Below are 12,667 nucleotides of genomic sequence, written 5' to 3' on the forward strand. Positions count from 1 at the left end.
CACTCTATCCATTGCACCACTTGACTGCCCCAAAGGGACTATATATTATCCCTTTATATTATCCCTCTCCTGTATTTCCCATATGCTGTATTGTGATGGTTGGTTTTTCCCCTGTAATCCTTCTTCCTTTATCAGTCAGTGAGTTGGAATCAAAGTATCTGAATTCCTAGGAAGCCCTTAGAGTCATGTTCTATTCCTCCACTACTGTCCCCCATTCCCTCCCCCCACCCCCCGCCAATGCCTATCTTTATTATACCCAGATATAAACTCTCTCTTTTTTGGGGGGGGGGGCGGGCAATGGGGGTTAAGTGACTTGCCCAGGGTCACACAGCTAGTATCAAGTGTCCGAGGCTGGATTTGAACTCAGGTCCTCCTGAATCCAGGACCAGTGCTCTATCCACTGCGCCACCTAGCTGCCCCCTAAACTCTCTTTCAACTGGGTCGGGGTGAAAGGGTGGGGATGGAGTAAAGATGGGATCTGTAAGCTGGTTGGTCTCTAAGCAACTGAGGTAGCCTCATTGTAATCCCCCCCACCACCTCTTTCTCAGCTGGAGAGATCAATGGAATCTCACAGCCCTTTTCCAGAACCAGGGGCGCCATGTAAATTCTCTAAAGGCAGCAGCTGCTGCTGCAACAACATCCTAAAGCTGAGAAGGTAAGTGGGCCCAAAAGGGAGCTGAGCAGGGGCTGAATCCCTTCTGAGAACCACTTTAGAGATCCTTCGCCTGAGCCCCAGCTGTCTTGCACAAGACACCCCGCATGCCTTGCTACAGGATAATCTGGAATCATATTGTAACTGAAGGTTCAGAAAAAAGCCTCAACCCCATTTTTTTTTTTGGTGAGGCAATTGGGGTTAAGTGACTTGCCCAGGGTCACACAGCTAGTAAGTGTTAAGTGTCTGAGGCAGGATTTGAACTCAGGTACTCCTGACTCCAGGGCCGGTGCTCTATCCACTGCGCCACCTAGCTGCCCCCTCAACCCCATTTTCAAAGCCCTGACCCTGAGCCACACCCTCAGCATTGACCTGCTGAAAGGCACTACCGTAGGTGTCCTCATTCAGCCCTGGCCCCCAACAAAGGGCTACCTTCCCTCCCTCCCTAGGGCCTCAAGGAAAAGGTTGGGCCACAGCCGTACACTCCAACATGTGCATCCATACTCCTTCCTCATCAATGGCGAATGGGCCTTGTGTGGATCTTGCTGCCCTCCACTGGGGTTCTTTTCCTCAAGGTACCAAGCACTAGATTGTTCACCCCAGGGCCTTAGGACCCCACCCCTCCACTTCCATCATCCCTCCCCCGACCCTGCCCAGCAAGAACAGACCAGAGGCTCCCCCCACCCCCAGCATTCTTTCAGCTCATTTCTTTAATAAGGAGACGCAGCTCTTTACAAAATAACAATTTGACAAGAAATCAGACAAAGACAAGAGTCCACACTGGGGCAGGGGCATTGCCAAGCTTGGGGAAGGGGAGAAAGAGAGGGGACTGGGACCCGATAGGTTAAGGAGAAGCATCTGTGCATTTATCTTTCATGTGAGACAAGGTTGGGGAGATCTCTGGAAAGGCTGATGTCCAGTGACCAGCTGGGATAGGGGTAGGCAATGAGGTATCCTTGGGTCCACCACAGCTCTGGTTCTGTAGGTCCCAGGATATTCAGTGTGAAGCAAGCCAGTTTCCTGGATTGGGGATAGTGGTTCAGATTTCTCTAACAACCAGTTTCTAGGGACTCCATTGCCCCAACCCTCAAGGCAGATTGGATGGAGATGCTCGCCTATTCCCCAGATCACTCACCTCTCCTTTCACCCCAACCTTCTCTAGAACCCTACTATTTCAATTTCCAATCAGCTCTAGATTTGAAAAATGGGGAAGTTCTCCCCACCCACCCAAGTTGGGCTAGAGAGAGACCAGGTTCTCTCCTTTCCTCTCCTCTCTCTCTGCTCTAACTTCTCTTCATCCCCCCCCCATGACTTCTCCCCTAACCCCCACCCCAGCCTGCTCTATAATGATTATTTTCTCCTCAACTCCTGCCACAGCCCACACTTGGCTCAAGTCCCGGCAGCTCTTCCTTAATGGGCTTGCCCTGCAGTGTGGTTGAATAGTACCTACCTTCCTCTACTGTTAGCTCTTACTTACTCTGTCTACCTATCAGAGGTGAGTTGGGTGAAGGTATATGGGTGAACCTAACAGAGAAGGCCTGCTACCTCAGGCATCCAGGCCTCTGGATGGCACTCATTCACTCCTGTTGCCAATAATTTGTCACACCTTAATTCTGCTAGGGACCATTGTGGTTACTGCTTAGCTCTAATGGTGGCCCCTGTACTAAGAAGTTACTGAACCTTGAGCTAGGTAGCCCATGTTCCCACCTAAGCTAGCCATCACACTGTGAGCTTTCCAAGCAGAGCATCCAAGGACTTCCTTCCATCGCTCCCTCTCCTAATTTAATGGAGTATTAACACCCACACCTTCTCTAAGATGGACATTTCCATGTCAGGGACTTAATCAAAGGATAGGTTGGAATTATTTTGCACCGTTTCCTCCACCTCCCTTCTTTCTAAGCCTCTCACAATCTAATCTACCCCCCCCACCCCAGTACTGACTCCTGCCCCAAGCCCACTCTAAACCAGGACTTCCCTGACTAGCAGAACAAGGTGGGGCAAAAGAAGCCCAGTAATTCTTGCCTTTTGAACAATGTTTGCTGCAATACTTTACCAATGTTCTCTCAATCCATGACTCCAACCAATCCTCATACTAACCTTGTAAGGTCAGCAAAGAAGGGATTTTCATACACACGCATTTTACAGACAGAGAAACTGAAATGGGTAACACTGGCTTGCAACTCCTGGTGAACTGATCTTGTTCCCAAAAGGGATGGAGATCCAGAGTCAAGGAAGGGATTGAACTAAAAACCTTGAGACCACAGCAAAAGGAACCAGTTTACGCTGGAGCTGTCCAGAGATAATTTGCTGATGAAGGTGTAGGACAGGGGACGGGGCAGTAGTAGGTGAGCCCTTCTCGAGTAGCTTCGGGAAACTCACTGGAAGGGACATTTGGGGCTGGAGGGCAGGTGTCTGACAGGCCAGCCCTATTATGGCTTATCAGTTAGTTCAGACGCTGGGAGGGACAGGGACATCATACATGGAACACAGAAACCACATTTACACTGAATATCAGATCAGGGCACAGTGCAACAAAGGTACATTTGGTTCTACAAAACCCAACAAAGACAGACAAGAGGGTGGGGGGGAGAGGACAGGGCAGGGAGGAAGATTGGTTCTGACTTTCTTACTTCTTAGACCACATGCGCAAAAGGCCAGCTCCCCACTTGGAGGAGCACTCAGTCACATGATAACCAGCAAATGGAAGGTTTTCTCTTTTAGGGTTGGGAAGACAGGACTCACTCATACCACATTAAAAAAAATGAAGTTGTAGCCTTGATGGGTTATGTAAGTTGGGCTGTGAATCAGTGGGGAGAGAATCTCAGCATTGTCATGCGGCTATTTACAGAAGGCTTATTAACATGCACCTTAATTAAACATCTTGTTCATATGTATATTATATATATAATCTTCTTTTATATAGAGATATTACTAAACATAAACAGAAAGGGCATCAGGTGAGGCTCGAATGGCTTCAGTTGGTTCATTATTTTTTTTGTCCCTTAAAAAAATGAATTATATTTGTGTGTCTTCAAGTCACAGTGTCCCCTTCTCAATATTGCAGTTTGAAAACACTTTAAGTGAAATCCTTAGAGTTCAGTCTCTGGCCCTCCAGGGGAAAGGGTGGTGAAGAATGCGGAGAGAGAAAGGTAATGGGGGCACCTAGCCACCCCCTTCCAACAGAGCCAAACAGCCAGGCCTCCTCCACAGTATCTCATTTGGGACAAAGTGCCTTCACCTTCCCTCCCAGCCTGCCCAGTGCTCTAAGGACAGGACCCACAGAACCTAGCAGATGGTGCAACAGTCCATCTATGGACTGAGGGAAGCTGAATTGCAGGGTTGTTCCTGGGCTCCAATATGGGGAACCTTTGGTAAATGGGAATAGAGTTCACTACAAGACAGGACTGGGGCTGGGATTTTTACAGACCACGATCTGTTTTAGGAATTTTAATGGGTTGTAGAAATCTCCTCCTTCCCCCAGATGTCTAACTCTAATCTCTACTCCCACAACCCTAAGAATACAGTATTAAGAAATCTATTCCCCACTCAACAAAGGTAAAGTAACTCTTTCAGGAAACCCTAAGGCAACTAGGTTATCCAACTCTCTTCCCTCTGAATGTCTGCACTAAATGAACCTTCCAAAGGTCAAATGATCCATCTCTCTTCACCCCCCTAACCTTCTTTGGAAAGGATAGTCTGGGGTCTAGAGTTATTTCCATCTTTCTCCCATTAACTGGGGGAGGAAGGGAGGGTGCAGAACCCTGTCCCATGCCCAAAGTTGCCCTAGGCTGGGTCTGACTAGATTTGTGGTTTCATGCCACAGCCTTCCAAAGCTCTAGACTGGGTAAGTAATTAGTATATTACTTTTCTGATTAGAAAAATCATTCTTTGGGGTAGGATAGGGAGTTAAGTGTTCCCCATGGAACTGGGGGAGAAAATAGGCTTTGAGAATAATGAAAAGAGGGGGAAGGGTCGGGTTTACTGAAGTCCCTATGAGGAGGAGGGAGTGGGAGCTTCAGCTATCTCTCAAACTCAGGGTGGCTATGAACACTTAGAGAGATCCCACTGGGCCCCAGAGGCTTTCTCTAGCTATGAACCCAACCCCAATCACATGCAATATCTCAAATCCCAGGATCCCCAGAATCAGATCTAAATGTAAATAAGGGTTTTGAGCAGTGACCTGGAGCCTGAGAGAATAGTGGTCCTCACTACTGAGAAGTCCGCAAGCTCCCATATCTGTTTCTAACCCCTCCAAAACCCAAGACTATCAACAGCTGCCAATCTGCTGTTACCTTGTCCAGCCTGAGAGAACTGCAACCTCCCCGACCCCTGACTTTGGGTTCCTCCCTGGCTTTTCAGGAACCACTTGACACTCACCTGCCCCTTCCTTCTATCTCACAGGATCAGATCTGGCTTAGTGTCCAGATCCAAATTCACTCTTTTCTCACTTGACCATTGATGTCAGCTAAAAGGAGTGAAAGGACCCCAAGGTCTCTAGTCTAGTTGTCTGGTCTCTGGACAGGTGAATGCTCAGAATGGCCAATATACCTGTTTTCTCTAGGCTTCCTATGCTGTGGCACTATTGGAATTGGTAGGCGAAAAGGGGGAGGGAAGGAATGGAAGGTACTCTAAAGAGACTGGTGTCCTCAGTGAAAAGAGGAAGTCCAGATCAGAGGAGGAGATGAGAGAAAAGGAAAAGATGAAAACATGAAAGCTGAAGGTTGAGGTGATCAATGGGCTTAGGTTGGGGGCAAGATGGGAGTAGTGGGAGGGAAGGAAAGAGATGCTTAGAAAGCACTGAAACCTCAAATGCCTCTGGAGAAAGGGAAGAGTCTCCTTCCCATCAAACCCCCAAGTTTCACTCTAAAGAGCCCTAATTCTCCCACCACTTGCCCCCATGATCACAGCTCTGGTCAGCAAAGACTAAGGCCCATCACCCTTATTACAATCCAACTCTTCCCTCATTTAAAAAAAATAATCTCTAGTATAAAAATAGCCTCCTAGCCACCAGGGAGCACTAGCAGAAAGCCCAAGACCTCTTCAAGACAGGCAGGCTTGGCTCCTGCTTCCTAGGAAGTATCCCTCCTCATCTACTTAACAGAAAAAGTAACCTTATGTCCATCTTCAGTGAAACCTAGAGATGTGACATGTCCTCTCCTCACCCCACCCCACCCCACCCCTGTATCTGCATTCCTTCCAATTCTCCCCAACCTGGCTGGGGAAAACAGTTGTGGCCATGATCAGGTGAGACAGGAAGTTCTGCCATTTTGTGCTACTCAGAGGGCATACTTCCTGGACCGATAGTGGCTTTCTCCTGATTAAAAAAAAAAAAAAAGGTTTGGGGTTTGAAGGAAGATGAGGCAACAAGGACCTGAGGTCCCTGTGCTTCCTTTGGTGGGTGGGAGAAAGTGGGTACTGATCCCACAGGGTTGTCAAAACTTGCGTCACCCTTGCCCAGTGTGGAGAATGGGTTGGAGGGCCTGGAAGGGGATTCAGTGCAACCTTGGCTAACAAATATATGGCTTTTATCAATGCTGTGGGTAAGGGGTTAATGGGAGCAGGCAAAAGGGCAGTTCCCCTGGAAGGTTTTCAATGGCCCATTTGGAATGAATGCGCTATGCTTCTTGGAATCCAGAGAGGAGCCTCCCTATAGAATGCTAAGTCAGGGGACTCCCTTGCAAGTCTCTCTGCAGTTCCTCCAAACGGACATAACCTCTCCCTTTCCTCAGCACAGAAAGGAAGGATGGGGAAAAGTAACCTAAGGAACTGGAGAGGAAAAAAAAATCCCAATGCTGGCTTTTATCTCTCACCAGGGAATGTCTCTGCTACTCAGACTAAAAGTGTCCATCAACTGTCTCTTTCTCACGTACCCCCCAATTCTTACCTGGACCTTGGGGACCTAAGAACATTTTAACCATTTTTCTGCTAAAGTTCTCTGGCTCTGCACCATACATAGCTCCACACCAAAGTTGTGGCATTTTTTAAAGGCAAAGTATGATGGGAAATATACACAAATCAAACCATACGCCTTTTCTAGAAGGGGACCAATATCTGCCTTCTCCTCTGAGGAATAGAGAATTATGGGCTTTGTCTTTTTTTGTTGTTGTTGTTAAATCTTTCTGGGAAACAGAGCCTCTGTCTCTTGATGATTCATTGCTGCTGACAAAGTAAGAGTGAGTTCCCCAGATTGGTGGTCCCTCACCAAGCCAAGGCAAGTTTCATAGAGCAGGTTACTTGCATGACTACTCCAGGAGGCTGCTTTTTGGAAGAGAGAATAGCTGGCAAAGGTCCATGGTGGCACAGGGAGGGGGCAGAAAGGGGGGTTTGGTCCAGGCTCTGGCCAAATCCAGTCTTCACAACTTGCCATTTCCCAAATAACCACCCACATGGAATATTCAGGCTACAGGTAAATCATAGGACTCTGGGCTTCTGGGTCTTTTCCTTTCTGAGTTTCAGTGTCCTTGTAGGATCTTTTCTTGCCACTCCTTTTCAATGTCCTTGCTTGTTCCAGAAATAAATGGAGAAGCTCAAGGTCATTCACTTGATCCACTCATCACTCCAGAGCTGAGCTCCTCATACCAACAGAGATGTATCTGGGCTATCACAGGATTCACCTGGCATGTTGCCCTCCCAGGGCCCTCTCCATAAGTCAGTATTCAGGAAACAGGAAGTGCCGCCATTTTGTTGGTCCAGAACATTTAAGAAACAGGAAGTGCCACCATTTTGTTGGTCCCAAACATTCATGAAACAGGAAGTGCCACCCTTTGTGGGTCTGCCACAAGAGGCCCCAAAGGTGAAGTTTGCGTGAGGCCTTGAAAAAAGCAAGGGAGGAAACAGAGAGGGCATGCAGCACTGGGCAGCTATGGGGAAGAATGAAAAGAGCCAGCTTTCTCTTTGACCTATTAGGGGACTCTCCTTGCACAGCCAACAGAGGGAAATTTGTCTTTAAAAAAGGAGAGAAAGAAAAAAAGGGGAAGAAAGGAGATGGCAACGAACCAAAAGAATACTCTAAAGTTGCATAACTGAGGTATTGAGAGCTCTGGGTCTTGTCAGTGTTCATAAGGTGTACCCAGGCTCAGAGGCCACCTATTTGTTCTTGCCTAGGAGGGCGTCCACCTCCTCCTCGGGCTTGAGAGAGTGCCACTGAGCAATGGGCCTCCGGGGATTGGCCAACATGTCGGACCAGTGCCGGAGCTCCGTGCCGGTGGCATTGCAGCCCACAAAGATCTTGCCGATGGCTTCATTCTTACCCAGTTTGTCATAGTCCAGCACTGTGACCACAACCTGGACTTTCTGTGAGAGAAACAGGAAGAAAGTGAGTTTGAGGGCCGGAAAGAAGTGCCAATGGTCATGCGGACTCTCCATCTCTACTCCAAATTGCCAGGTTAAAAGGTTCTACCAGAGCTCCCTGTATGAGGGGCCTCAGTGACAAAGCAGGGGCCTGGGGTTGGGAAGACCTGAGTTCAAATCTGGTCACAGATATTTACTAGCTGTGTTACTGGGCAAATCACTTCATCTTTCTGCTTCAGTTTTCTCAACTGTCGAAGAGGGATAATAATAACACCCACCTCCTAGGGCTGTTGTGTGGATCAAATGAGATCATATTTGTAAAGTACTTAACACAGTGCCTGGCACATAATAGGTACTTATTAAACACATTTCTTTCCTCCCTCCCTCCTGTCCTTCTTCCTTTACTTCCTTCCTTCCTCCCTCCCTTCCTTCTTTCCTTCCTTTCTTTCCTCCCTCCTTCCCTTCTCTCCTTCCTCCCTCCCTCCTGTCCTCCCTCCCTCCTATCCTTCCTTCCTCCCTCCTTCCCTTCTCTTCTTCCTCCCTCCCTCCTGTCCTCCCTCCCTCCTATCCTTCCTTCCTCCTTCCCTTCTCTCCTTCCTCCCTCCCTCCTATCCTTCCTTCCTCCCTCCCTCCCTCCCTTCCTTTCTTCCTGCTTCTGTCGCCCTGCCTCTGGGCAGGTTTGTAGCTAACAGAACCCCAAGTATATTGGGAGTTGGGGGGATGAGCAGAGAAAAGGAAGCAGTTTCTCCTCTCTTCATTTAACCCATCTCTAGCCATCCTTACAGTGAAGAAGGCCTTCTCTATAGCTAATCTAAGACCCAGAAATGAAAGACCCATAGTTCCCTCGTATTCCTGGAATGTTCAGCATGCACTCCTTCACCTTTGACTCCTGACATTCCTAGTTTCCCTCAAAGCCCAGCCCGAGGATCACCTTCTACGAGGGTCTTTCCTGATCCTCCCAGCTGCTAATTGTTTTGGTGGTGGTGTTGCTTTGTATCCCTGGTGCCTACCATATTGCCTGGCATATAATAGGTGCTTAATATCTGTTCATTGATCATTCTGGCTTTTCTGGAAGCTAAAAAGGAGCAGTCACCAGCTCCTTTTTTATTATTCTCATTAGATAGCACTTCAACTCCTACACATAAGCACAAGCCTCTTCAAATTCTTATTCTGACCTTTTATTTGAGCTCCTAGGGGCAAGGGGGATGAGGAGAACATGATTTATTTGTACTGAGTGAGAGACAAGGACAACAAAAGGGAGGGGGACTAGTTGTAAGCCATGTCTGAGGTCATTGGCAGAGCTGGGGGCAAATTCCTGATGTCTCGACTCCCAGTCTGGTATTCACTGTGTATTTCTGACCTTACTGTCACTCCTTGGGTGAGCCATTGCCAAAAATAAAATTCAGTCCTTCCCAGAAGAGAAAAAGGAAGTTCATTTAAACTCTCCACAATGTTCCTACGTGGCCAAGCCCATCCACTGTCATGGGCATCTACCTGCGGGCAAAGTGAAGTCAGCTCACAGAGAGCCCAGAGGCACTGGAGTTTACTCAGGTCATATCCTGCTTGTAAATTCTGGTTGGCATTAGTACCTGCTCTGCTTAATTAAAGTGCTCAGTTGATAGATCACTGACCTTATTTACTTTCATTTTTCTTTTATAACCTGCAACCAGTGGCCCAGCAAGACCTTTAAAAACCCAAACACCGAATTATCTCCTCACCTCCTTCTCCATCCCAATTCCCCACTCCTCCAGAAGGTGCAATTATAATCACTCACAAAGCACTTCCTCAACAATAGTCCTGTGAGTTAGGTAATTATTACCTGCACTTTACAGATGAGGAAAGTGAGATTCAAAGGGGTTAAATGATTTGCCTGTGGTCACAAATAAATAAAGGTCAGAGCCAGGATTCAGTCTCTTCCCACATCACTACATGTAAACTAGCCAGGCAGTAAACATAAAGGGAAGGAAATGTGGGGAGGAGAGGCAGACAGACAGAGACAAAGAGACGGGTGGGGAGAGGAAGAGAAACAGAGAGGAACAAGAGAGGACAAGAAAGGAAATAACATGGGAGGGAGAAAGGGAGAGATGGCAAGAAAAGAAGAAGAAGGGAGGGGGAAGGAAATAAGAGGAGAAAGGGGGGAGGGATGAAGAAAGAGCAGATTGGCAAACCAGAATGGTTTGTTTTCTATGATAGTCTTAAGAATATTGTCATCAATCCATCCCCAGCAGGGAATGTGAAGCAGGAGAAGTTGTGGTGAGGGCAGGCAAGGCAGGAGCAGCTTGGGGCAAGATGTTAATTTTAAAATAATAATTAAAATATAATGAATATACTTTAGTAGCATATAATAGTATTAATAATAACATTTATATAGCACTTTAAGGTTTACAAAGTGCTTCACATTTGACAGATGTGGAAACTGAGGATTTAAAGGGATTACTTGATTTGGCCAGAGCCACACAGCGAGTATCTGAGGTCAGACTCAAACTCAGGTGAACCAGTCCCCTCTGAGCTAGGTGCCCCTCCTGGGTCTGCTTGTATTTCATCAAACCCAACCCTTGGCACATATTCACTGGTGCTCCAAAGCTCCAAGGAAATGATCTGGAACTTTTTCCCCTCCTTATCCCCTGCATCACTTCAGATAACCCCATAAACACTCCCTTTCTCTCACCCATCTGGCTCTCCATCCCCCCTTCCATTGGGAGCATTAAGGAATTTGGACATTGGTCTATGGTCATTTCCCTCAAATTCTCCCATATCTCCTTTTGCGACCAATCCCAACCTGAACCCAGGCCCAGAGCCCAGATGAGACCAAGATCACCTGGATCTGCTCAAAGGGTATCTCAAAGCTGAAGGACTCATTGAAGTAGGGGTTCAGGGTCTTCTTCTTCACTGTAGTCTTCTTCTTCTTCAGCCTCTTACCATTCTGCATCAAGTGAATCTTCACATAGGGATCTGCAGAAAGACAAACTCATCACTACCCAAGGCTTCCCAACTCTTGTGGGCACTGATTATGTATTCTTTCTTTCTTTTTTTGTTGTTCAGTGACTTGTCCAAGGTCACACAGCTAGTAAGGGTCAAATGTCTGAGGCTGGATTTGAACTCAGGTCCTCCTGAATCCAGGGCTGGTGCTTTATCCACCTATCTACCCCCTATGTATTATTTCTTTTCTTTTTCTTTTTCTTTTTTTTTTTTTGGTGAGGTAATTGGGGTTAAGTGACTTGCTCAAGGTCACACAGCTAGTAAGTATCAAGTATCTGAGACCAGATTTGAACTCAGGTCCTCCTGAATCCAGGGCCGGTGCTCTTTCCACTGTGCCACATAGCTGCCCCTATGTATTATTTCTTAATAACAATTATCTATGAGTTGTCTCTCCCTCCTGGATTGTAAGCTCCATGAGGTCAAGGTTATGCCTCCAATGAACTTTGTCTCTTCTCTCCAGTGTAGGATACCTTTAAATCTTATGATTCCCTTGTATGGCTCCATTATGTAACTCAAATGTGATCCATTTGTATGGATCCGTTCTCCAGCTCCAAATCTTAAGATCCACTTGTATCCACATTCACTTAAAAGATCCTAAGATTTAGAGCTGGGAGGGGCCACAGAGATCATTTAGGCTAGGATTGTTTTGTCGTTGCTGTTGCAGCTGTTGCTTTTCATTCAATTTTATTTTTCAGTTCCTAATTCTCCACCTCCCCTCCTTCACCCATTGAGAAAGCAGGAGAAAGAAAATCCATTGCAAATAGGTATGGTCACTAGGCTATGGTCATCTGACTGCCTTTCTTATAGTATAAGCTTATCCATCAAGGGGCTTACCATGAACTGAAACTTAGAATCATAGAATTATAGGTGAAAGGGACCTCAGTGGTGATATAGTCCAACCCCTTAACTTGACAGATGAAGACCCTGAGGCCTCAGAAAACTATGAATATCAAGAATTCAGAGAACCTTGGGAAAACTTAAATGAACCAATTCAAAGTGAAGTAAACAGAACCAGGGGAAACAATCTACATAATAACTTCCAACAAAGTAAATATAAAGAACAACAACAAAAAACCCCAAATGCCATATGATTATAATAACCAAGTTTGTCCTTGAAGGAGAGATGAAAAAAATGCACCTCTCTTTTTTCTTTGCAGAGGTGGGATCCTATGGGTATGAAATATTGCATATATTGTCTTTTAAAAATATAGGGTGCCCCAAAAGTCTCAGTGCAGTTTAAAGCTTTATTAGCTTAAGTTAATTAAGTTTAAAAGTTAATAAAGTTAAGTTAAAACTACACTTAAGTTAACTTAATTAATTTAACTTAATTAAGCAAATAAAGCTTAAAATTGTGCTTAAGACTTTTGGGACACACTATATAGATTTTTATTTATATCTTTTTTATATCATCTAGATTTCCTCCTGTACCTTTCCCCTCCTAAATAGGCATCTCTTATATAAAAGAAGTTTTTTTTTTAATTAAAAGAAAAAGAAACAGGAAAAGAAAAAAAATTGAACAAAATCTGTCAACACATCCAAAAAATATCAGATGTTTCCCTTTTATTCCCTATCTCCTCTCCTACCTCTAATCTAGTCTGTTTCAAATTCTCCCAGAAAACCTGAAAACCAAATTCTTTTTTTTTCCCCTGGGGCAATGAGAGTTAAGTGACTTGCCCAGGGTCACACAGCTAGTAAGTGTCAAGTGTCTGATGCTGGCTTTGAACTCAGGTCCTCCTGAATCCAGGG

At 46.0% G+C, this 12,667-nt stretch overlaps 1 protein-coding gene across 4 annotated transcripts in view; it reads right to left on the minus strand.

The window, feature by feature from the left end:
• Positions 1 to 1,350: 1,350 nt before the first annotated feature.
• The window catches only part of SYT2 (synaptotagmin 2), a 178,150-nt gene continuing 166,833 nt past the window's right edge, over positions 1,351 to 12,667 (minus strand). For all 4 annotated transcript variants that reach the window (XM_044002357.1, XM_044002355.1, XM_044002356.1 and 1 more), the window contains 2 exons: positions 10,761 to 10,894; positions 1,351 to 7,945 (listed from right to left, as the gene is read on the minus strand). In XM_044002357.1, coding sequence (XP_043858292.1) covers positions 7,739 to 7,945; positions 10,761 to 10,894 — 341 coding nt within the window. In that variant the 3' untranslated portion in view covers positions 1,351 to 7,738. The remainder of the gene's footprint in view (positions 7,946 to 10,760; positions 10,895 to 12,667) is intronic.

This window comes from Dromiciops gliroides, chromosome 4 (genome assembly GCF_019393635.1).
Source record: "Dromiciops gliroides isolate mDroGli1 chromosome 4, mDroGli1.pri, whole genome shotgun sequence".
Lineage (NCBI taxonomy): Eukaryota > Metazoa > Chordata > Mammalia > Microbiotheria > Microbiotheriidae > Dromiciops > Dromiciops gliroides.